At 49.4% G+C, this 24,323-nt stretch overlaps 1 protein-coding gene across 2 annotated transcripts in view; it reads right to left on the reverse strand.

Moving 5' to 3' along the window:
* VAV2 (vav guanine nucleotide exchange factor 2) overlaps nt 1-24,323 on the reverse strand; it is a 122,606-nt gene that overhangs the window by 35,662 nt on the left and 62,621 nt on the right. For both annotated transcript variants that reach the window (XM_041406870.1, XM_041406871.1), the window contains exon 3: nt 10,233-10,291. In XM_041406870.1, coding sequence (XP_041262804.1) covers nt 10,233-10,291 — 59 coding nt within the window. The remainder of the gene's footprint in view (nt 1-10,232; nt 10,292-24,323) is intronic.

Consider the following 24,323-nt stretch of genomic DNA (forward strand, 5'->3'; position numbering starts at 1 on the left):
CAGCTGCATGGTCTGACAGCACAGCACCTCAGAGCCCCCGCGGCTGAGCCCTTCCTGCTGAGCTGGTGCTGCACAAAAAACTCAGGAATCTTAATTCCAGCCTGGTGTTGGATTTGTTGGGATGAAGAAACACCTTCTCCTCCAGCCTTTCCACCTGTGAGCTCCCTCCCTGCTCGGCCAGGCTCTGCACTGCTTCCATGGGAGCACTTTCCAGCCATCCCAGTGGAATCACTGAGTCCTCATGAACCCCAGGCCTCCTCATCTTAACAACTTTGTGACAGCTGAAAAAAGTTAAACTCCTGGAGATGAGGGAAAGGACACCAAAAGGGCAGAAAGAAAGGAGGGGAGAAAGCAGATTAAAGGAGTGAGGGAGGGAGTGGGGGGAATACAAGAATTCCTTGGCTCATTCTGAAGCAATAACCAAATAACGTATGAGGGAGATGAAAAATACTGTTTTAATTAAAGCCCACATATTATTGCTGGCACAGGGCCAGGCTGGGCTGTGGCTGCTGGGGCTGGAGCATCCCCATGGGCACAGCCAGCCTTGCACAGGGACAGCACAGGGACACGGAGGGGTGGCAGCTCTGCCCATCCCTGCTGGGCATCCTGGAGAAGGCAGGTGAGCCACGGGCATGGGACACTGTGGAGGAGCAAAGCTGGCCACATCTGAACCTCTAACTGCCCTCAGGAGCAATTTCCTCCTCTTCCCTCCCTGCCCATGATAGATTGCCTCTCCTGAAAGATTTAATCCATGGCCTGGTTAGCCCCCAAATTTGCTATTTTTGGATCCTTTCACTGGCATTAATTTGCCTTCTCTCCCCTGCTACACCTCAGCCTTCCTCAGGCTCTTAGTCCCACAGCTCCCATGCTTCCAGAAAAGTCCTTCTGTCCTACTGCTGAGGTTTAATGCTGCTTCAATCCCAAAATTTCAGACTTTGGTTGTTCTCAGTACATCATTTTAGAGGAGCAGCTCCAGACCAAGCAGTTTGAAACAGTGCTGAGCCCAGGAGGGGACAGAGCTGAGCCCAGCCATGGAGCAATCCCAGCCATCCCAGCTGCCCTGCCCTGCCACAGGGAGCCCCCAAGGTGTGTCCACGTGCAAGGTGGCAACACGGGAGGGAGTCAGGCAAGAGCTGCAAAGCTCTGGCAAGAAGGCAGAACTCAGAGGGGACTTCTGCTTAAACATCACTTGTCACAACAGCAAAAAAAAATCCACCACAAGGCACGACCTCCTTTCTTTTACATGCATATTCTGCTCTTAATCTCTGAGTGTTTCCTTCCCCAGTGCTTGCCATGCTGGAGAGAAAGGAGTAAAAGAGCCATAAAGAATATTAAAATCACATGGACACATCCCCAGCCATAAATCTGGGCTTGAGGTGTAATTGGCTCCTGTGATACAACCCCCCATGGAAGACAAGGAAGCAGAAAAGGGAGAAAAATGTTTTCTAATCAGAGTTTCATGGGGATGCAGCTCCCCTGGCCCTCCCAGCTTCACCTTGACTGCTGGTGAAGGCCCAGAGTGAAAGTCAGGGCAGGGAAGGAATTAATAACCTGTGTCCCTGCAGTGGCAGCTAATGGCTAAATAAGGACTCACAGAATACAATTAGAGGGAGAAGTCACACCAGGGTGAGGATTACTAAATGGACCATCCAAACTGTGGAGCTGAAGGGCAGCTTTTGGGACAAAGCCTTGGCTTTTTCCTCTCTTCATCCCTTGCTCTTCCCCAGGAGTTCTAAGTGCAACAACACAATTTAATTTAGCTCTACCAACATCCACTATTTGAAATATCTCCCTACTTTTGACTTAAGCTCCCTTATACATCCATTTAGGTTCTTTTTCTGTCACTGAACACACCTGAGCTGGCTGCAAAACCAGATTAGATGTGGTGGGGACAGAGCGGGTGAGAGGAACTCTGCTCTCACTCCCACCCCACCAGATCCCCACCAAGGCAACACAAAGAAAAGCCAGCTGGGAGATCTTTTAAGGCACTATTTCTCACCAGCACAGGGTTTTCACTGAGAGCCTTCCCACAGATCCTGCCCTTGGCCCCAGCCATGCAGGAGCAGCATCTCCATCCAAGGTGAAAGTGCTGCACCTTCCCCAGCCACGAGCTCCCCAGCAGCAAGCACCTGGTTTGGGACCAATCCCTGGGTCGTCTTTTTTGGTAAATAGAGTAAAAATGTTGTCAGTCAAAAGATCTAAAAGCTCTGGATTCCCTGGGAAATTGCCAAAGTCCTCCAGGCACATTGCAACTTCTTATGTAGGAGCACAGCAGAGCTGGGAATGCCCAACAGCAGTGAGTACTTTGAGTCCACTGAAACCCAAGAGGTCTGCAGAGACCCCAGTTTATTAAAATTCATTTGAAAACGTCTCTTATTTCATATCTTTTGCTGAGCACTAGCTTTATTTCCTCCACCACCATGCAAAACCACCTGCTGAGCCATTCATCGGGGGCTGCTGTGGGCCCCACCCCGCTCAGATGAAAAGAAAAAGCTCCCAGTGCCATCAAACAGAGCTGGAACAGGCTCTTAAGAGATAATGCAGCTCCCAAAGTAGACTCCTGAACAGACAAACCCCACAGCAGTGCACAGCATCACTCCCAGAGATCAAAGGAGGGAAGGGAAGTGGGATTGATCTGATGGGTTTGTTTAGGGCTGAAAAGGGAAGACAAGACCAAGCAATTTGTTCTGGAGTTTGGAGTGAGCTGCTCCTCTGGAGGGCAGGACTTACAGCACGTGTTGGTGCAAACCACCCCCTTGATCTTACAAAACATTTTGGCCATTTCTGGATCTCACAGAGCTCCCTGCAAACAGGACACAGGCAGAGCCAGCCACAGCACATCACATCACCCACGAGGACAATCTATTAATATTTCACGAGGCACCTCATGCAAGAAAAACCCTCCCTTGCTCTCAGGTTGCCCCGTGATCCCTCCCACACCACATCCTCACCGTCCACCCCTGCACAGGGAACCTCTCAGCACTGCCTGGCTGCTCTTCCCTCTGAATTATTCAACATGAAGAGCCAGGTAGGCTGCAATTCTAACAGCAATAAACAGGGGGGTTTATTTATTTATCAGCGTATTTCAGCATCTGGGCTGCCTTGTCCTAGCTGGAAGAGGTGAAGCCAGCTCTGCAGGGAGCAGAGGGTCAGGGATGAGGCAGCTTCAGTCTGATCATTTTGTACAGCAGCACCTTGGCCTCAGATCCGAGTGGGACAGAGCAAGGAGGACCCAGCGTGGTTTATTTACCATTTTTCCACTCTCCACTCTGATTTCTTGGGGTCAAACAGCAGCCCTGGGAACAGCAAGCCTGGTGAGAAGCACAGAGGGAGGAATGTCCCACTCAGGGCTCTCCATCCCAAGGAGCTGCTCCCACCTGGGGCTGCTCTCAGTGGAGATGGTTTGTCAGGCAGAATTGCAAGGAAGTTTTCCTGACTTGTGCAAACCCCCTGAGGAGTGTAAAGGAGGTGATTTTCTCCCTTTCTGGAGGGGGATTCCACCCTCCCAGCACCAGCAGGATAATCTTCCCCCTGTTTTCCTAAGTCCAGGGATAACACTTGAGTGTTTTAAAGAGCAGGTGGAGTGTGTGACACCCGGGAAACCTGAGCTGCTCCCATCTGCTGTCCCTTCTGCGAGGCATTTCTTCACTAATGGGGAGGACCAGAGCCTCAAGCTGCTGCAGAGGAGCTCCTGCAGCCCTGCAGGGATGGCCAGGGCTGTGCTGAATCCTCCTGGCAGAAAAATATTCCTGTGGTGTGGAGTCTACAGGCTGAAACTGCACCCTGCAGGACTTCCAGCTCCCCTGGCTGGGGGTACAGAGCCCCTGACACCCCTGTTTTGAAGGAAGCATCATGGCAATGCACAGAAATCCCACAGGACACTGATTTCACCAACATTTTAGGCTTCAGGCTGTGTTTCCATGGGAGTTTGGGAGTGGGGTTCTCAGCTCCACAGCTCCCATGCTTCCAGAAAAGTCCTTCTGTCCCACTGCTGAGGTTTAATGCTGCTTCAACCCCAGAATTTCACACTTTGGTTGTTCTCAATACATCATTTTGGTAGCTCCAAGCTTCCCCTTTTCTATTTTCCTCCTCTTTTTCTCCAGGACGACGAGGCACTGGGGATCACCCTGTTTTTGTGGCTGTGCCCTCTGTCAGTTCTGGAACCCTGGGCCTGTCACCCCAAGCACTCCTGGAGCTGCCCCAACAAAATCATGTATTTTTCCAAGACTTTTACACACCACTGAAAATGCTTCCCTCGTTGGTTTCATGCAATTAGGCAGATTAAAGCAACATTAATTTACCAAGAGGTGCCTGTGAGCTGACCAGGCACCAGCAAAGAGGTGACCTGGAGCTGCTCTCCAAGATTTGGTTCCCATCTGTGGAACAGGAGCAGCACCAGGCAATGATTTTGGTCAAGTGCTGCGAGGTAAAACCACCCTGTTAATGCCCCCAAAATCCATTTATATAAAGCAGAATAGAATAAATTCTCCTTGTGCAGAACGAGACCCATCAGAGCATACCAAAAGCTGCTGAATTTAATTAAAATCACACTTTTCTGTTACATTACTCATCTCTGGAAAGAAGCACCTCACGGGGCGCCAAATTTTAGACACATCCTCTGAAAAATTACAGTTTGCTTTTATTTGTGGTCTGGAAAGTGCGGAAATTCTTGCAAGATTAATTCTGATGGAAATTCAGCAGAGCAAGAGCGAGTTACATCACCAGCTACACAAAGATGATGATGATGATGATGATGATGATGAGGATTTTGCAGGAGAGCATTCGGTGCAGTGTCAGCACCCAAGGGTGAGCTGCAGGCCCTGCTTTATGCTCAGCTCCAATCTGAACTGAGCATTTCTGGAGATGAGAAGACAAGAAAATAACAGCTCGTAGAATTTTATGTTTCAACACGTTTTATCGCATTTTTAAAAACCCCTCATGTACCAATGCCTCACTCAAGCAAGAGAGATGATTTTCTCCTCACTTCAGCTCCACACTGATGAGAACAGATGGATAAAATCAAAAGGGGAATCCAGAAATGTCTTTCTTGAAAAGAAAGGAATAAAAAAGAGCCAAGCCCTGTGGGGTAACAGCACAACCAACCACTAAGGAATGATTGCCCCAGAAAAGACCTGGGATGCTTCCCACCCAACAACATCCACTGCCTCATGCTGGAAAACACCTGGTGAACACACAAATCCTGCAGTCCCCATTTTTAACTTGCAGCAAAGCAGCACAAGGAGATCTTTCAGCACTCTTGAGTTTTTCTGCTGTACCTGAGCAGCTGCCATCCTGTGAAACGTGTGCCAATAAAAATAAATAATTACCAAAATGGATCTTTCTGTTTGATTCCAGCACATCCCAGCCAAGACGGGCCCAAGTGTGCAGCACAAACCAGCTCCAAACAGCCCATCTTGAGGGCCACCAGGAATCCCTTCCCCAGGGAGGTGCAGAGAGACCTGGGCTGTCCCAAAGCATCCAAGTGTCCCTCTCCAGGCACTCCTGTCCCTATCCCCCAGTGCTGGGAGCCTCCCAGGTCCCCTGTTTCAGACCAGCTGAGCCTGGAGCCCTTCTCCATCCTCGGGGATGAGCTGCGTTTTGGGAAGACAATCAGAGGTGCTGGAAAGGTCCCACAGTGACACAGGGGTGGCTGAGGGAAGCACCAGTGACACAGAGGTGACCCCAAAGCCCAGCAAGCCCCACCTGAGCCCAGCCAGCAGAGCTGAGCTCATCAGAGCTGTGTTCATTAAGCAAAGCTGCTGCAGGGAGGGGACAGAGAAGCTGCCTTTGCTTTGTGAGCAGATGCTTGTGGGGTGACCTCAGCATCCCCCCAGCCTACAAAGCAGCCGTGCAGGAAAACATGTCAGGGATTTTTTTTTTTCAGGCTCTCTGTGAGGATACAAACTTGCCAAAAAAAATCTGCTAAGAATGTTTTTTTTTTTTTTCTTTTCTTCTTTTAGCGGGAAAGGAGCTGCTTCTCAGCCAAGGATTCTGCTTATCAACAAATGGAGGAGCTTTACGGTGACTCCTAAAGGTTTGGTGGTGTCAGAAGAAACAATCTCCACCTGACCTCCTGCTTGTGGGGTTTGTGCTGAGCTTCTCTGAGTTTGTGCTGGGGACCAGTTCCAAGACTGGTCCCAGTTCCAGGAGAGCACTGCAAAAACACCAACTGTACCTGTAATTTCCAGACACAGATCCTCCCCCAGCCTTCTCCATCCATTTTACAGCAACACTTAAAGCGTGTACAAGGAAAACACAACGGCAGTAAAAGAATAATGGGCAGAGTGCAATTCCAGAGAGCTGCTGGCAGGGAATAAAACAGGCCTTGTAAAACCAACCTTCAGGAGAAGAGGTGCCCTAACAACCTCCTCATCAGGAGACACTTGAGGACTTAATTGTTAGTGCCTTTAATTGCTTGCCATTTTCACACCCAGCTGGATCTGCCTCCCATCCCCAGGGGCAGGGGGAGCAGAGACCAAATCTGATCCGCAGGAAGCCTGAGCACGCTGGGGAATCCTTGCAAAGGCCATAAAAGATTTTCCCCTGTCTCCCTTCTCTCCTTCAGGACAGCGAGGGGAACATCCTGATCAGCTCCAGCTCGTGCCACCACATCTTCTGCAAGAAGTGGGGTTTGCTGCTGGGATTGATGCCTTAAGTTTTTGCTTTTATAATTTTCAGGTTCTGTGTCCTTCCCTCCACGGCCCAGCCAGAGCATTGCCACTGCTCCTGTGAGAGAAAACCTCCTCTGACAGCCAGGACTCGCCCTCCTGCCCATCTGCAAGTGGTTTTAATTGTCTTTTACTAACTGTGGTGCCTTCTGAGGACAGTCACCGAGAGGTTCCGTTCATACAGAAAGGATTTGCTCAGATTTAGGGCCTCCAGAAAGGCCTCTGAACATGCAAACCCCTTCCTGCCCTCAGCCGGGCTTTGCTGCGCACACATGAAAAATGCATGCAGGCAGCACGAGCCAATACTCCTGAACCTCCTGCTTTGCTTGCAGAACTCTGCTTCCAGGACAAACACAGATCTCAGGGAGATGAATAAACACATGCCCCCTCCTCTGCTCAGAGCTCCCTTTCAGCCCTCAGAGCATGAGGGGGATGGTGGAGCCCAGGATGTGCCACAGGCAGCAGGGAACAGCCCTGGCTGTGGCAGGAAAACCTTATGGGAAAACAGGGGAAAAAAAAGCTTTAAGAAAATAATTATAATCCTGGTTTATTGGAACCTGCAACAAGAAGTCTTGTTGTCCTCCAGAGAGCTGAGTTTGCTCAAGAAAATTTGGAGCGAAAACTCGGGAAGGGAATGAAAATTCTTGCTCCAAAGCCCAGGAGAAGCTTTGCACGACATCCTTGTGCAAAGATCATGCTGCTGCAGAACCCTCCAGGCTGCCTGGGAAGTGCCAGCCAGCGTGGGAATGGGGTAATGGAATTAGGGCTGCAGTGGAAAATCCCAGCTGGATAATAAAGGCTCCTTGTTCAGGGATGGAGCACGGTGGAACTTCTCCCTGGAAGTGCTGACAGTCCTCCAAAGAGATGGAGGGAAGGATGAGAACCAATAACTAATCAATCTCCCCTCCCGAGCAATGAGGATCTGCTCTTTGTCCCTGTACACAACTCTTTGGGACAACAGGGGGATCAAAATCCCAGAAGAAAGCTCCCATCCCCTCAGCACAGAGCCTGCTTCCTGCAGGATTTGTGGGAGCAGCCCTGGGATGGGGACAGGGCAGGCAGAGGATGGTCACAGCAGGGCTGTAGCTACAGCTGCTGCACATTAGGTACACTGCAAATAAAACCCTGCACTCAGGATGGAGTTTTTGCCCTGTTTTTGATGCTTGTTTCTTGGAAGAAGCACTCTGTCATCTCCTCAGAGCTGCCCTGATAGCTATCTGCAGGACTCTGGGAAACAGGGCTCCTCTGCCAAGGCTCCTGTAGCCAGAAATTATTAAGACAGAAAGAGTGATTTCTTTTTTTTTTTTCACTGAACAGCACACAAGATTGATTTTTTATTTTTCTCCACGCCATGAAACTTATTCAAGGACAAGGAACAGGCTTTGGGATTTATTTCACTGTTAATTTGCGTGATCCTCATTCTCAGACCCTAAAATAGGGATTGGAGCAGAGCCACATTCATGCTGTGGGGCTGAAGACCATACAATCCACCTAGCATCCAAATTTCACTGAATTTACCATGTATTTAAGCACTGTGCCTAAGCCAACAAGATTTTTCCCACTTGCAAGGGAAGCATCTTCACTGGGAGAGGGAAGAGGATGGACCCAACGAGCTGAGGGGCAGTGGTGGCTGATGTGAGCAGTCCCTTCAGGGAGCCAGAGCTGCTGCTGGTTCCCACCAGATTAGATTAATTAATTTGAGATTAGTTTCTGCCATTGAGGGGTTTGTGATGGTGCAGCAAGAAATCACCTAATTTAAAGGAAAGAAGATGCAGCAATGGACAAAGCCAGGGCTCTTGGCTGCAGGGGACAGTGGGATGGGAGGGAACACTCCCAGGAGGGTATTTTCTTGGAATTACAGAATTCATTTCTAGTCTGTTCTATTTTCCAGCTAAAGGATGACAGCATTTTCTGTTCCTGCAGAGCTGGAGGAGAAGCAGGGTTAATACACAGGAAAACAGGGTTAGAAGCAAAGGCTCACTAAGCTCTGCGCTGTTCTTGTGTCATTATGGTGCCAAAGGCTTCCAAGATAACGGATTTTAGTGGGAACTGTAAATGCCAGCTGTAAAATGAATGAGAAAAAGCTTCATGCCCACAAGAACAGCAAAGCCTCCCTTGATTCTGCATCCCAGCTATGCCCAGCCCTCAACACACCCAACAGGGGCTCAGCCAGAGCCTTCCCAGGGGATGGCAGCTCCTTCATCCTCCGAGCTGGATCCAGGACCCCTCTCCCTTTCTTGGGAAGGGCTTTGCCAGGGGGTGACCCCTGGAACCCTCCCAGTGATGCCCCAAGACTTAAAGCCAGCCCTTGCCAAGGCACTGAAGGTTGTGCACGTGAATCCCCCAGCCTCCAAACCCCTTGGATGCTCTTCTCCCTAAAAACAAAAACCACTGCAGGCTCCTGCAGGACTCAGGGCTATCAGCACAACAAACAGCCCTTAACTCACAGCACATCTTTCTTCCTCAAACCCTCGGCCCTGCCTCTCCCCCAGCCCTGCTGGGATCTGTGTTTAACAGATGGGAAGGCTCTGAGCTGGTTTTACACGTGAAAAGCTGTTCCCCTCCAGCAATCTCAGAGCAGACAAGGCAGGGAAAATATGTTCCAACAGTGGGAATGGTGGCAGGGGGTGCTGGGTGGCAGGGCTGGGAGTGGGGCAGGGATGCCATCCATCCCTTCATCCTGCCTGTGCCTGGCTTGGGATCCTCAGATCCTCAACCAGAACAGCAGCAGGACTCATGCTGTGGAGAAAATCCAATGTGTTCTGTAGCTGGGGGGGTGAGCATCCATCCCTTCATCCTGGCTGTGCCTGGCTTGGGATGCACCACAGACCCCCAACCAGAACAGCAGCAGGACACATGCTGTGGAGAAAATCCAATGTGTTCTGTAGCTGGGGGGGTGAAAACACACCCACTCCCTCCCCAGAAAAACGAGGAGAGGTAATTTAGGCTGCAAACTCATCCCTGTTATAGCCGTGGCCCTAATGAGATGTTCCCAGATTAATAATACAAATGCACTCTAACAAGGAAAGCAATTGCAAAGCAATTTTGCAGGGAGCTGAACAAAGAGCAGGATAACAGCTCTGCTTAATAGGGGCTGTCTGCTGCTTTTAATTCCTTCTGCACTGCTCCCTCAGAGGAGGAGCAGGCAGCACACCCCGGGTGCAATCCCACCCCCTCACCAGGGATGTGCCTGTGACACAGCCAGGGGGACATTTCCCAGCTGTTAAGGGCAGAAAGGTCCCTGGGCTCTCCTGCACAGGGGACAGTGGGTGATGCCACAGCTCCTGGCACTGCTGGCTTTCCCTCGTGGAGTTGAGCAAAATCTCCAGCTAGAGACCCCAAAACTCACCCTGCTGCCCTGCCCAGCATGCACAGTGCACACAATTCCTCACGTTTTCACTTATTTAATCTGAAACTGTTCCTACCTGCATCCCAAAGGCACCCTTGGTGTCTGTTTAACCCCATTATGTGCAGCCTCTAAAGAGCCTGATGTGATTAAATACAAGGAATATGGACAGAGGGAGAGAAATGTTATTGTAAGGCATCATATTGAAAGGATCTTACCTAATTCCTTTGGTTTGAGCAATACTGTGGAAGGAGAGCCTGGATACTGCAGAGATCACCTGGAAATGAGAGAAAAAGAGGCTGGTGTGCTTACTGAGGACACAGGAAGGTTTGGTGGGAGCCCAAGGACCCCCAGCCTGGTGCTTGGAGCTGCACCCCACTGGAATGGAAGTGCTCCAGTCCCCCCGCCCCCCAGGTGTCACAGTGTCACCATCAGGGCTGGGAGCACACTGCCAGTGCAAACCCTGCTTTAGGTTCCACCACTGAGCACAAAAGACATTTAACCCTCAAGATATTACTGAACAGCTTCATCTGAGGAAATTCCATCCCCACTCTCATTTAATAAGCCCAGACCTGCCCTGACAGGTTTTATGCCACACTAAGAAGCATTGAGAAAACCCTCTTACTTTGTGTTTTATTACAAAAGGATTACAACTCCTTTCTTGTCTCTCCTCACACAAAATGATCTTACTGAGGCAAACTTGCCAAGGCTGAGCAGCTCTGACTCCTTGCAATTCAATGAAGATGCATCATCAGTTTGTCAGAGGTGAGTGCAGACCATCGCCCTTTTCTGGCAGAAAACAGCCAGGAGTGATTCAACACCAAAATATTCTCATCAGCACAGCAATCAGAAGCAATAAAACCACCAGGTTTTTCAGAAGAACTCCCATTTTTGATGGAAGTTTTAATTGCTATGGGGAATTTTCAATGAAGAGGAACAAAGAATGGCTTTGAGGTAGATTTAAGCTGTGTTTTACCCTTGTTCGCATTCACCGTTTCAAAGCTGGAGTGATAAAAACAAACCTGTTACTTTTGGACTGGTTTCCAATCTCCTGGGATGGGACATGGATAAAGGGCTTCTTGAGAGGGCTCCAGGTGTACAAACCCAAGCCCTGGTGGGGCTGCTGCTGCCTGGGGCTGCCCTGCATCCAACCCATCCCAGGGTTTTTTATTCCCTTTATTCAGGAATTTTACTTTGGGATGCTCCCCTGCTTTGAGCTGCTGCTGCCTGGGGCCGCCCTGCATCCAACCCATCCACAGGATTTTTTATTCCCTTTATTCAGGAATTTTACTTTGGGATGCTCCCCTGCTTTGCTGAGGCACTTCCACACCACCCACCCAGGGACCACAACCCTGGATTTTCTCCTGGGATGAACTCAGAGCCACATTTTTATCCCAGGACATCAATGATAGCCCCATCTCAGACCATCCTTTCCCTCCACACTTTTGCAACCTTCATCCCTCCCATTTTTCACGTGCCATGAATGCCAGCCTGGCTGTCAGCTGCTGGTGCCCCACATGTGGAGCCAAAGCCAGGGCAGCAACCAAAAAACTGGGAAATCACCCAAAAGTGGGTGATTTCCACGTGGAAAACAGGGAACAGAACATCCCTGGAAAGCTCCAGGGCTCACCAGGGCACAGAACACCTCAAGTGGTACCTGGAACACCCAGCCCAGGGCACAGAGACTGGAAACTCCACTGGCACCCCCAGCCCTGCTCCAGGGGGCTTAAAATAGAACCAGGGAAGCCCTAGACTGACTGAATGAGTCTCTTCCATGCTCTATTTTTAGCCTTCTGAAGTAAAAATCCAGTTTATGAATCAGACAGTGCCACCGCGGGGTTTGACTTCCAGGGAAATTTAAGAGAAAAGCTCCCTGTTCTCCTCAGCAACAAGGCTCCCTTTGTTCTCTGCTGAGCAGCCCCAAGCTCTGCTCATCCTGGCACATCAAAGCCTGGGCACTGGTTCCACTCAGGAGCCAGCACAGCCCGGTGGGGATCCCAAATCCACTGATCCCAAACCCACAGATCCCAAATCCACGGATCCCTAATCCACAGATCCCAAATCCTCAGATCCCAAACTATCAGATCCCAAACGCACAGATCCCAAATCCATGGATCCCAAATCCACTGATCCCAAACGCACATTCAGGTGAGAAAGTGAGGAGCCAGCACAGCCAAATGAGGATCCCAAATCTATGGATCCCAAATCCACACTCAGGTGAGAAAGTCAGGAGCCAGCACAGCCCAGTAAGGATCCCAAATCCACTGATCCCAAATCCACACTCAGGTGAGGAAGTGAGGAGCTAGCATAGGGGAGCTAGGATCCCAAATCCATGGATTCCAAATACACAGACCCCAAATCCAAACTCAGGTGAGAAAGCCAAGCCACCTAGTGTGAGGGATCAGGCACAAAAAGCCTCCTTGAAGCATCTCTAGAAGGACTGTCCCAATAACAGGAATATTTTTCCCAACATCATCTCCTAAGAGCAAGACAAGCCCAGTGCAAGGCCAGCTCCTCACAGATCCCAGCCCCAGCCAGGGAAGTGTTTAAGGATAATCCTCTCAATTTCAACAGGATTAAACAACATTATTAAAACTAACTCAGCCCTTAAGTGTTTGCTAAACTGTGTCTCATTTTTCCTGTAAAACAGCTTCTTATGTGCAGGCAGAACCAGGCCTGACTTCTGGCTCTGGTGTTAGCTCAGGATCTGTCCCACACCCCCAGGGCAACAGGAGGGTCTCTGATCCCAGCTGAGGCTTTTCCCTGCTCCTGGAATACCAGGACACACCAAAACACCTAAAACAGATATTCCAACCTGCCCCTGAACACTTAGGGATGGAGCAGCCACAGCTTCTCTGGGCAACTTTGCCAGGGCCTCCCCACCCTCACAGCTAGGAATTCCTTCCCAATATCCATCTAACCCAAATCCCTTCAGGTTAAAGCCATTTCCCCTTGTCCTGCCACTCCAGCCCTTGCCACAAGTCACCCTCCAAGTCATTTGAAGATGTTGTTTGGAAAACTGTTCCCTTATCTGTGCATTTTTCTTCAGGAGATGTAGGGCTGTGGGTTTTAACAACAGGGGCTTATGCAGATTATTGCTATTATTATTACTTCTTCACCCATTTCTCAATGCAATTTCCTCCCTGGAAACTGCATTCAGCACACAAAATTACCATAAAAGCTATATATAACATCCCACTGACAATAAGATGGCAGGAATATAAATAGGAATATAAAGGTACCACATGCAGGTGATGCACAGACACTTTTCTCTACCAGTGACCTGCAAAGGCTTCGTGGGGAAATTTCTGGTGGTTTTGCCATGACAAGTGAGGGATGCCCTTCACATTCCTGAAATTCCAGTGTGCTTTGTATTTATGGGCATGGGTTCAATCCAGCCACCCAGCTGATCATTTACTGAGCAGAGAGATCATTGCTGCAAAACAACAGCACCACAAAGTGAGGCACCAGCCCTGCAGGTGACTTCAGGTTTAAAAGGGCCCCGAGTTCTGCACTTCATGGGAAAAAGAAAGAAAATCAAAACAAAATGAAATAATCAAGACTCAAAGTGGGCTCCTCACACTCACTGGTCACTTTGGAAAACAACAAAATGAGTAAAGAAATGGGATTTTTGAAAAGAATTTAAAAAACAAAACACAGTAGTCACACTACTTCAATAAAAAATTCACCACTTTTCTTCTTTACTCCCAACACTTTCTTTTAGGAATTACAGATTTTAAAATAAACCAAACCCAGAGAGAAAATAAATCATTATGTTCACTCCTCTTCTACTTCCTCTGGCATTGTTTATGGCTGATGGTATCTCTGAGCATCTAGAAAACTCTAAAATAAACTTTTTTTAATTTGAAAAAACAAACTGACCCAGCTGGGCTGGAGAACACTTTGCATAGGAGGAACTTTCCAGCTCTGGGCACTCCAGGAGTGACCCTGGGAGGGGGAATGAGCTGAGGGCTCACAGCCAGCACTGAGCATTTCCAGAACAGATTTGCTTCTAACCAAACCAGGAGCTCTGCCCAACACTGGCGACTCTGGGCAGAGATTTCTCTGTGCCACCTCTGCACATCCCCTGCCAGGGAGAGGGGTTTTCACAGCCTGCAGTTACAGGGAGTCATTTTCTGCTTTGCCCCTAAACTCAGAAAGGGCAAAAGAAATCCTCAGGCCAAACATCCCCAGCCTCAGGCAGAAACTTGACCCCAAAATCAGAGACAAACTGATGGTATCTCTGAGCAGCCAGAAAATCTCTCAAATAAACTCTCCCAGGTCTGAAAAAACAAAGCAGCTGGGCTGGGGAGCACTTGGCATGGGAGGAAGGCAGAAATACCATTTCTGAGCTGGATGATGGCATCCCTCGAACAAAACACTGATGGGAACAGTCCCAGGGACAGGAATGCTCAAAGAAAAGCAGTCCTCAGAGCAAGGAGGATTTCATCCAGCTGCCTCCTGCCTGAGGTGCTGCAGAATCCTGGATTTTCTCCCACTGGAGCACGTGGAGCTCCTGTTTGCTCTTCTCCCTGCACACCTGGGCACCCCCCTGGGCTGGGCACCACCTGGCACTTGCACACCAAGGTCTCACCAGCAGCTTCCAGCCTCCCATCTCCCTGCTGGCACATCCCTGTGCCGTGGTTTGGACCTTGGCTGGACCAGCCTGGCAATCCAGAGCAGCCCAGAGTGTGAGGGGAGCACAAACCACCACCTGCTTCCTCTGCCTGGGGCATAAACCTGCAAGAGCTGGTGCCTTGGGAAGGCTGGGCCAGAACAGGGGCTAGAAGGAGTTAAAGAATAAAGCAGTGATTTATTAGGAGGCCTCAATGGATCCAGCTTGGGCAGCACAAGAGCCCAGCCAGGGCTACACCCAAAATGAACCAAAATCGTCACAAAAAGGACACCCAGTCACAGGGCCTCTTAATTTATAAGTTCTGCTCCATTTGCATATTGGAGTTAATTGCCCAATTCCAGCTTTAGCCCACGCAGTCCCATCCTTCTTGTTTTTCTCTTACAAGGAGAAGAACAATTCAAATGGATTTGTGGCTACTGCTAGAAAATCTCTGCACTCTGTCACACCATAATAAGTTAGCTAGATGCACACACCCCACCTCCCATATTTAAGACACCAATTTGTCTTTTCCCATCACAGACCAGCTGAGGAGGGAAGGGAACACTGCCACACATCTTTGGCATCCCTAAACCCTGATGTCTGTGTGTCAGAGGTGTCCATGCTCCTCTGTCCCCACCTGGCCAGGGGCAGGGCAGGGCAGGTCCCTCACCTTCCCAGGACACAGAGAAGATCCAAAGCCAACAAGAGAAGAGGCAAAGCAGCCCAAAACAGAGAAAGAGCCACAAACCAGCCCAGCCGCAGCCCTGCTCCCTGCTCAGCTCCAAACACAGGAATTAATGCCCTGAAACTCCAGCGCCTGCTTTGTGCTGCTGAGCTCCTCTAATAAAGAGCAATAAAGAGTTATTCTGCTCCTTAATGGGCTCTCTCCTCCACCACTGAGCCACTGCCTGGTTCAGGACTTTTATTATCTCTATGTGATAGCAGCGACTGGAGCGAGGAGCTGCCTTTGATGGGACTTTAAAAGCCTCAGGGGGGAAACCCAGCGGTTTCTCAAGTGAGCCAACACCAAAGCCAAGAGAGATGAGCTGGGAAAGAGCCTCCAGCTGAGCAGGGCACATAGATTGCTCTGATGGCCCTGGAATAGTGGGAGCAGTGAGCTCAGCAGCACCCATGGGTGCTGGATGTGCTCCCTCCAGATTAAAGATATTACAAAATTTACTCTTAAGGAAAGGAAAAAAAAAAAATCCAGCGTGTAAGTGGAGAGGACTCGTTTGCATGGCTTTGTGATGGTTACAAAAAGAGCTTGTGCTTTAGGAAAGGAGGGTAGTGAGGCAGGGGGACTGGGCTTTTTCCTGCAAATTAGAGGGGGGAAAACCACAAACAAACGAGCTTGGCTTGGAGCTTAGCTCAGGAGCCTGGAGCAGACGCTCAGGTGAGCACCAGGCAGAGCTTCTCACCCCACACCTCAACAGACCCCCTCTGCTCTGTCCAGCTCCTTCCTGTGCCCCCAATTAGCCGTTCCCTAATGAACCTGGAAGGGTGCCGAGTGCTGAGCAGCAGAGGAGGGGGCTGGAGCGTGGGAAGGTGTGAACCACGAGGCAGGACGTGGGCGCTGACAGCTCCGACCTCGCCGAGTCCCTGCTGAAAGCCACCAAGCTGTGCTGGGCACTTGGCCCGGAAAGAGGGGCAGGAAGGGGAGGAAAAAAAAAAAAAAAAAAAAAAAAAAAGAATCCTTAAAAGCACTAATTAGCTTCAAATGCTGGTAAATGGGTTTACACAGGCGGTCTGCAAACCCTGAGCTGCCAACAAGGACTCCTCGTGCCCAGGTGTGGGAGCATGGGGAAGGGAACATCAGCAGGATAGGTGGGCCAAACCCTGGCCATGATGCTCTGGATGGATCTCTGCAGGCTTTGGAGAGCCTAGAAAAGGCTCAGAGCCCACCCCATGCTAAGCAGGGTGGTTATACTTACCGTATCTGTGCTTTCCATGGATGTAACAACCAGGAATATTCAGGGGAAAGCGTCCTGCAGACAACTGCTGACCCCACAGCACTGATGCAAAAGGATAGGATGGACAGACAACCCCAAAAATGGCCCCAACATTAGTCTTATGCCATAGGGAACACCAGGACAGGCTAAACTTTGTCAGAAATCCTGCTAAACATTTGAATTCAGTCAGATTTAATTAAGTTTACTCCCCAAATTTTGGGTTAGCTGTTCCACAACCTCATCCCCTCCTCGTGCCAAAGGGCTCCAGGTCCTTCTCTGACCCCAGCCCATAACTCAGGGTGCCCAAAGTCAGGCACTCAAGCAAAACCCTCATCTTGTGACCCAAAAGAGCCACCCCAACAAACTTTTCCAGGGAAAAGCCCCTGTCAGAGGCACCCTAAGTAAAGAACTGCTCAGGCAGAGCATGGAAAAGCAGCAGCTCACATTAATTCCTGGTGGTAGAAGGTGAGGCAGGGGCATGGCTCTGCTCACAGCTGTCACCTGGACTGTCCTCATCCCTGACATCCTGCACTGCACAGGTCACCCAGAAAAGCTGTGGGTGACCCCAGGACTTGCTGAAGGAGGCTTGGGGCAACCTGGACTAGTGAAGGTGTCCCTGCTCATGGCAGGGAGAGGGACAAGATGGGCTTTAATGTCCAAATTCTGTGCTTTTATCACTCCATGACCGCACTCTAAATTAAAAAGCTGCCAGCCCAGCCAGCACACCCCATCTCAGCCCTTTCATCAGCTCCACCCCGAGATATTCCAAGTGAATTCCAGACTAGGGGACTTCCAAGGGTTCCTTGCACGCTGCAAGGACAGGCTCTCCTGCAAAAACATCCCCACCTTTCCCCCAGTATTGATTGGATTTGTTGAAACAGATGGAGAAAACAGCTAGTCAGATGCAAAACACGGATATCCAAACCTGCTTCCAAGAAAATGGCTTTAATCTGTATTAAGTTTAATCCCTTTCGATCAAGGCCTGGGATGTAAGCAGAAAATATTACAGATTTTCACATACCTTTGGGTTCCCATTTCCTCTTGGCTCCAAAAGGGAGCTGGGAGGTCAGAGCAAAACACGTGGAGCACCAAAAAAGAAAAAGGTTTAGGAATATTTTGCATGTGCAGGAGAAATTGGAAGCATCCATATGAAACCAATCCACTTGCACAAAGAGTAATTTACCTATTGGAGAGAGAGAGAGAGAGCTCAAAATTCTCCTTGCCTGATTTCCTTCATCATTATCCCAGGTGCTAAAGGAAAAAATGCAGCTGTGTATAAAAACAACACAAAGGAAAGTGTTTAAAAGCCTTTTTTCTTTGCATTTTGTAGAGCCCCCAATTTCTGGAAGGGCCACAGCCTCCAGGTTTCTCCAGAGAAGCTGAAGTCCTTTCCAGCCCCAGAACAGCAGAACTGGTGGGAGATGCCCAGCCCATCTGACCAAGGACAGGTTTGTCCCTCCCTGCCACACCCAGGGCTTTGGTTTGGGAGTCACCATCCCACTGGATGGAAACATCCCACTTCAAGGGAGGCACCTGCAGCTTGACACTTCACAGGCTGCTGAGGTCCAAGCCCTGAAGGTTTCCCATTGATCCCTCAGGCTCTGAGCCTGGATTCCTCCTGCAGCTCCACTTCACTCCCACCTTGCTACCTGCAAAGCATCAGCTCTGCCCCAGGGAGCCTCAGGGAAGCCAAGTCCCTCCTAAAACCCTCCTGCAGCAGCAGCTTAACCATCCCAAGGCTGTTTGAGACCAGCTGTGTTTTACAGATCAGGAGAAAAACTCGTTTAAGCTCAAAGGAATTCCTGTAATTCCAATGTACACACAAGAGGCAGGAAGCAAACAGGGGTGTTTTAAGTGCACTGTAAAAGGCAGCTTTTAGAATTTGCCTGGGATTTGCTGCTTTGATTTGCTCAAAACCTGGCACTGCTGTGTTTGCAGGGATGGGAGGCCTTTCCCACTGAGCAGGAATCTCTCTTGGCTCCACAGATGGAGGGGCTGCTCCAGCTTCCTGCACAAGCACAGACCCACCCGGATGAAACATCTTCACTTGCACAGCTTTCAGTTTAAAAAAAAAGGAGGGAAAAAAGCCCAGAAGAGAAGGAAGGGGCAAAAGAACTCGATGTGCCCATGAGCTGTGGGAACGCACAGCCAGGAGAGGGCTGGAGCTCTCCTCTGCCTGCACCCCTCAAAACACAGGGTGACACTGAGCAGAAACACTCAGGAAGGAGAACAGTAGGAGGAGAAGCACAGGAAAGCAGGATGAAGTCCATTTCCTTAGCCCTAATCCTCTCCCAGACTCCAGGGAGGAGCAGCACCTTGTAAACTTGTGGGGTTTATTATCATTCCAAACAAACTTCCCCCAAAGGCAGCCAGGCCTGAGCTGCCTCCTTGGCCCAGATCAGCACTAACATGCCTGTTAAATATCCATTTTACAGGCCCTGGGGACACTTGGACACAGGACCAAGGCCCATCACATCACTAGGGGCTGCTTCAGGAGCCTCAAAGCTGCTCCTCAAACTGAGACATCTCTTGGTGCTACTGAGCTCCAGCTTCAGGATTGTTTGCAAGTGCAAGGTCCTGGTTTCATGAGTAACTGAAAACCTCTGATAAGATCACCTCAAGCATCCTACAGCAGTTCAAGTGTGGGGCACAAGGAAGCAAACTTCTCCTTTCCAAACCCAGGAAACCTGAGTTCAGATTATGACTTCAGCTCTCAGCTGGAAGAGGCTCCCAAACCCCACAAAGCTACATTCAGACATGAAATCAATCAGGGGATCATTTACCCATCTCCTGCAGCACTCTGAAAATGTCTGCAAGCATCCAGCAAGTGTGGAAAATAACTGACATGAACTTCAGCCTTCCAATATTGCCAATTTAGCTGCTGTTATTGTCCCTTCCAAAGTTTCTCTGAGGAAAGGAGGAGTGATGCAGGCTGCCACTCATGGAGGCAGGCAGGAGAAAACTCCCCCTGCTCCCTCCTCCTGTCCAGAGAGTCTGGAAGATTTCACATCAGAAAAAATGCCCAATTTATCCAGGTTATTGAGAGCCATCACAGGGATTCACTGCTCTTGACACAGAAAAAGAAAAAAACTAAAACATTCAAAGCTGTGGAAAGCTCTGGTTGAACCTTGAGCTGTAGTAAGGAGAAATTCCTCATATATTTTCACCAGGCTGTTTCTATCCACTCATTTTCCCTGTCCTGAGCACCTAAAGCAGAGGGATGTGCCAAAATTCTGCTGCTGGCCTGACCCTTCCACCAGCATCACCCAGCTGGACATCTCAGTGCTTTCCTGTCAGCCTCCAAAGTGTCACCTCTGGGTTTCCTGGAAAACAACTGTGTTAAATTCCCAGTTCCTAGAAAAACAGGCAGCCAGCAGGAGCTGAACCAGGATGAGCAGAAGACTGAGGGTAGGGAGGAGCAGTTCAGAGCAGAGAGGAGAAACTCCTAGCTCCTAAGGCAAGGTCAGATCACCTTTTTCTGTGAATTTGCATCATTTTAGGGGGGAAAAAAATACCTCTACAAATGTTTAAATTCTTATTCTGTAAGAAAAGCCACAATCAGGCGCCAGTGCTGAATATCAGAGCTCCTGATTTGTGTTTTGTTCTTCCTCGCTGCACAATTCCTGCCCAGCTTTCCAAGAACTGTTTCAAAAGGAAGAGAACCTGGGAAAGGACAGCTCCACCAGGCAAACAAACACCACCAGGATCTTTTCTCTCTGCAATTATTCCATGTTTGACACAAATGAAGCCTCTCCAGACTGAGCAGTGCAGCAGCAGAGCCAAGACATGCGTGTGCTCTGGATGCTGCTCCTCCTCTTCCCTGCCCTCCCTGAAGGAGACAAAAGGCTTGGGTTTTATTTTATTACAGATTCTGCTTCGCTGGTGAAATACCTTCCAGAAATAAATGTTATTTCAGAAATAAAAAAAGGGTTTTCCATCAATCATATCCCGAGCACAGAAACAACCCTGGCTTCCTCTGTGATTCAGTTCTCAAAATAGCAAGCCCTGAATTTCCCAAATCATGATTCACTGGAAGCACCAAGAGGTTTCCAGACAAAACTCTCTGTCTGGAGCAGTCTCCTACCCCTGGGCAGGCAAATTCCTGGCCTGGGCTTTCCAAAGAGAATGGCAGATGGGACAGAGACCTCTGACACTGCCACATTTTTTCCCTTTATTAATCCTGTGACATCAATTAATGCATTTCCACCTGCAGGAAGGCAGGAGGGAGCAGCAACCCACAAGGCAATTTCCAGAGATGCTCAGAAACCACCTCCCTCCCTCTCATCCTGTAACAGAGGATAAATACACCCACAAAGTGCTTTGATTTGACTGAGGATTTTAAATTTAGCTGCCTCTGCAGACAGCACATTTACTGCTCCAGGGGTGACTGAAATGTGCATCACTCCCAGCAAAAGGGCCCAGAAAATAACTGCACTGAAAAAAACATCCAAAAAACATTGGCTGCCCTGACAGGGTGTCAGAGCTCACAAATGACAGGGTGGAAGGGGAAGCTGGATGGATTTCCACGGTCACTGCTGCACAGAGGGTGAGACAAGATGATCTAAGGGTCCCTTCAGGCCTAACAAATCCATACAGCTGTAAAGAAAAAAGACGGAAAAAATATCATAATATCATAGATTAGATCTTGTCTGTCTCCAAGAAAAGAAGAAGGAGTCGGGCATGACGTTTTCAGCCAGTGATTTAAGGAATGCAAATAGCTTTGTCAAGGATGCTCAGGCAGATTCCCCAGCTGCATCCTGCAGTGTGAGCCCAGCTCTGCTCAGGACCTGCAGCGAGCCAGGATGGTTGGAAACAGCAGGGAGAGCACAGTGGCAGCTGGAGAGCCACATCCTCACCGGGATGGGGAGGGTGCTGGCATCCCAAGGGAACACCATCCCCATGCTCCAGCATCCCCCAGCTCAGCGTCACAGCAGCTCCTCAGCGGCTCCCAAAGTGTCACCAGCTGTTTATCAGCTGCTAAAAACGCCTTTAAAAATTAATAGGAACAGATTGAGCAAGAGTGGAACACACAGGGAGCTGAAGCTTTGAGGGATTTCGACACGCGACGTTCAAACCGAGCGGGCTGGGGAGAGCCAGACTTGGTGCAGGAGAGAAAAGGCCAAAAATACACTCACAAATCATCACACAGAGAAAGGGAAATGCGGCTTGAACCGCCTTCTCCCAGCCCTTTAATCAGAGTTTAGAGACAAAGAGCTGCTGGGTCGTGCACTGTGGTCAGCCTGGGGTTGTAGGGGAGGGAAAAAAAAGGGATTTTTCCATGTGTTAATACAGGCTCCCATCACCACTGCCTCCTGATGGTTCTAAGGGCTCAGGTTTGAACACACAACATTGACAAAGGTCATCAAGATGGATGAGAGTCCTTGAAAACACCCAGTGCAGGAGGGAATGAGGGTCCCAGCAGTCACCAAGGGAAAAAAAACCCAAAAAACAGTAAAAAAGGAACAGGAATTGCTGGTGCCAGCAGGGCAGAGTTATCAATTAATGTCAAAACCCAAAAGTGCATCCCGAAGGCCACTGATGCAGATGGGAGGATGAGATCAGAGAAGTGACTGCTGTCACCTCAGGTCTGAGCAGGTCAGCCCCAGAAGGTCAGGGCAAACTCCTCCCTGGAGCCCCTGTCCAGAACAAAGAGATTTTTGTAATCAAACAGGTAAAACTGGTTTCTGTCCTATGGAGCTCCTGGAAATGCCTGACAAGTATTTACTTGTGGGAAGGGAGCAGGAAACTCAGATTTGTTCTTAGCTTTGGCGTTTTCCAACTGCCAGGAAGAGCACATTAAAATCTCACTGACTTCACAACCAGCACCACTGAGTTACCACTGCACAGGGCATTTTACAGAGCACAAAATCCCCAAAAATCCCAGGTCAGGGTGAGCCCCTGCTCAAGTGCCTCATGTGGGGCATTAAAACCCACATTGCAAATAACTGTGTGTGCTTAAAATGGCAGCAATGTCTGGAATTCCCAGAGGAAAAGCTCAGCCTGGTGTAAAACTCAAAACTGAAGAGTGGGATAGAGAAAAGTGAAAGGGCTTTCTGTTCTGATCAGTACTGAGGAGCATTTTGGGTTTGTCCACTGAAAAAAGGCAATGTTTCCTGTATGTCCACAAACAAAATATTTTGGTTTTTAACAGGATTTTAAAAAAGCAAAAAAAAAGTCCCTGAAAATTCAGTCTTAATGACTTTTTCCCATCTGCTATTAATGCTGGGTTTTTTGTTCAAAACATCTTTTCTTCATGCCATATTTCGGCCAGATGCAGACGATGTGCTCGGACTGCAGAAAAGAGCGTTTGATAGCCTTACCAAGAGATAACCAGGCTTGCAAAAGAAAAACCTTTTATTTGACACCAGGCCCTCACCTCCTCACCAGCATCATCTCATCATCCCTGCGGAGCAAACCAGTCCGCAGGGAGGGACCTGAAAGGTTGGAATAATTCCCCATCAAAATCAGCTCTACTCGGCTGATGAGACTTCCACCAAAGCACCAAGACAAGGCTGTGAAAGAGGGGAAAATTCATTCTTGTGACAATGACATCCCCCTGAGGAGCGCAATCCCCGCAGAAGCGTTTGCCCGCGCGCGTCGTGTCGGTTTCGGGTCCCGCGCTCCTGACGCTCCGCGTTACGGCGGGCACTGGAATAATTGTGTTTGGCTTCTTGAACGATTTAACGTTCACACGCTCGGCTTTACAGCTGGAGAAATAAAAATCACGTGTTTGAGGGGCTAAAAGGGAAAAAAAAACCCATCAAAAGATGGTTTGACAATGTATGGATATTTATGCGGGAATTACATCTGTGAAGAGAACGTTCAGCTGAGAAAATTCCCTCCCCCTTGCTGGCTGGAAATGGGATTTGGAGTGCTGGGACTGGTCAGTGAGGAGTTGTAGTTGGGGGTTTGGGGGATTGGGTGCAAAAAGGAGGAGCAGCTGCTCCAGCTCGGAATTCCACGTAGCCACCACTCATCCAACCTTGCCTCGAAGGAAAAACCACCCCAGGTGTGGTGTGTGCTGACCTATAAAGGGACCTGGGCTCTCCCTGGGGTGCTCACAGGCACCTGAAAGTCACACCAGAGCCAAGTTTCCTCTCCCAGCAGCAGCATCCTGGTGGTGCCTCTGGACAGGGGAACGATGGGGGAAAAAAAGACCCTTCAAAATGTCCAGTCAGCACAGCACCAGGGAATTTGCCACCCCAGGACACCCTGTCACGTTTTGCTCCTTCCCCACCCAGTGCATGGAGCCTTTTCCTGCCCAGTCTGTGCCCCCAGATGCCACTGGGATCCAGCAGCAGCCCAGGGAGCCCAGGATATGAGAGGGGTCAAGAGAGAAAGGCAGAACTGTCATCACTGCAGCGTCCAGGGAAAGCCCAGGGGAATGTCCCTGCTGGGTATCACAGCAGGAACACCGAGGCAGCCTCTGCTAACAAAGGTCCCACTGATGTATTTTTCATAAAGTGCTTTATTCTGCTGCAGACGTGGACTTTTATCAGCAATAAATGCTTGCAGGGTGGGAGGAGGTGCTGCTGGTATCTGCAAAGCTCTGGAGAAGAGCTGACGAGCCCTGTCCCAAAATAATTCAGTGTTTATCAAGACCTCTATTAATCCAATTTATACTGGAATGCCTCCACTACAAAACACAATCAGCTTGCTGCCTGTCACCCTTGTTCTTCACACCTGAACACCAGTGGGGGTGGGTTTGAGCCAGAGTTATCCCAGTTTGTCCCAGTATGGGCAGT

Source organism: Onychostruthus taczanowskii, unplaced genomic scaffold (assembly GCF_017590055.1).
Source record: "Onychostruthus taczanowskii isolate IOZ18803 unplaced genomic scaffold, ASM1759005v1 scaffold25, whole genome shotgun sequence".
Lineage (NCBI taxonomy): Eukaryota > Metazoa > Chordata > Aves > Passeriformes > Passeridae > Onychostruthus > Onychostruthus taczanowskii.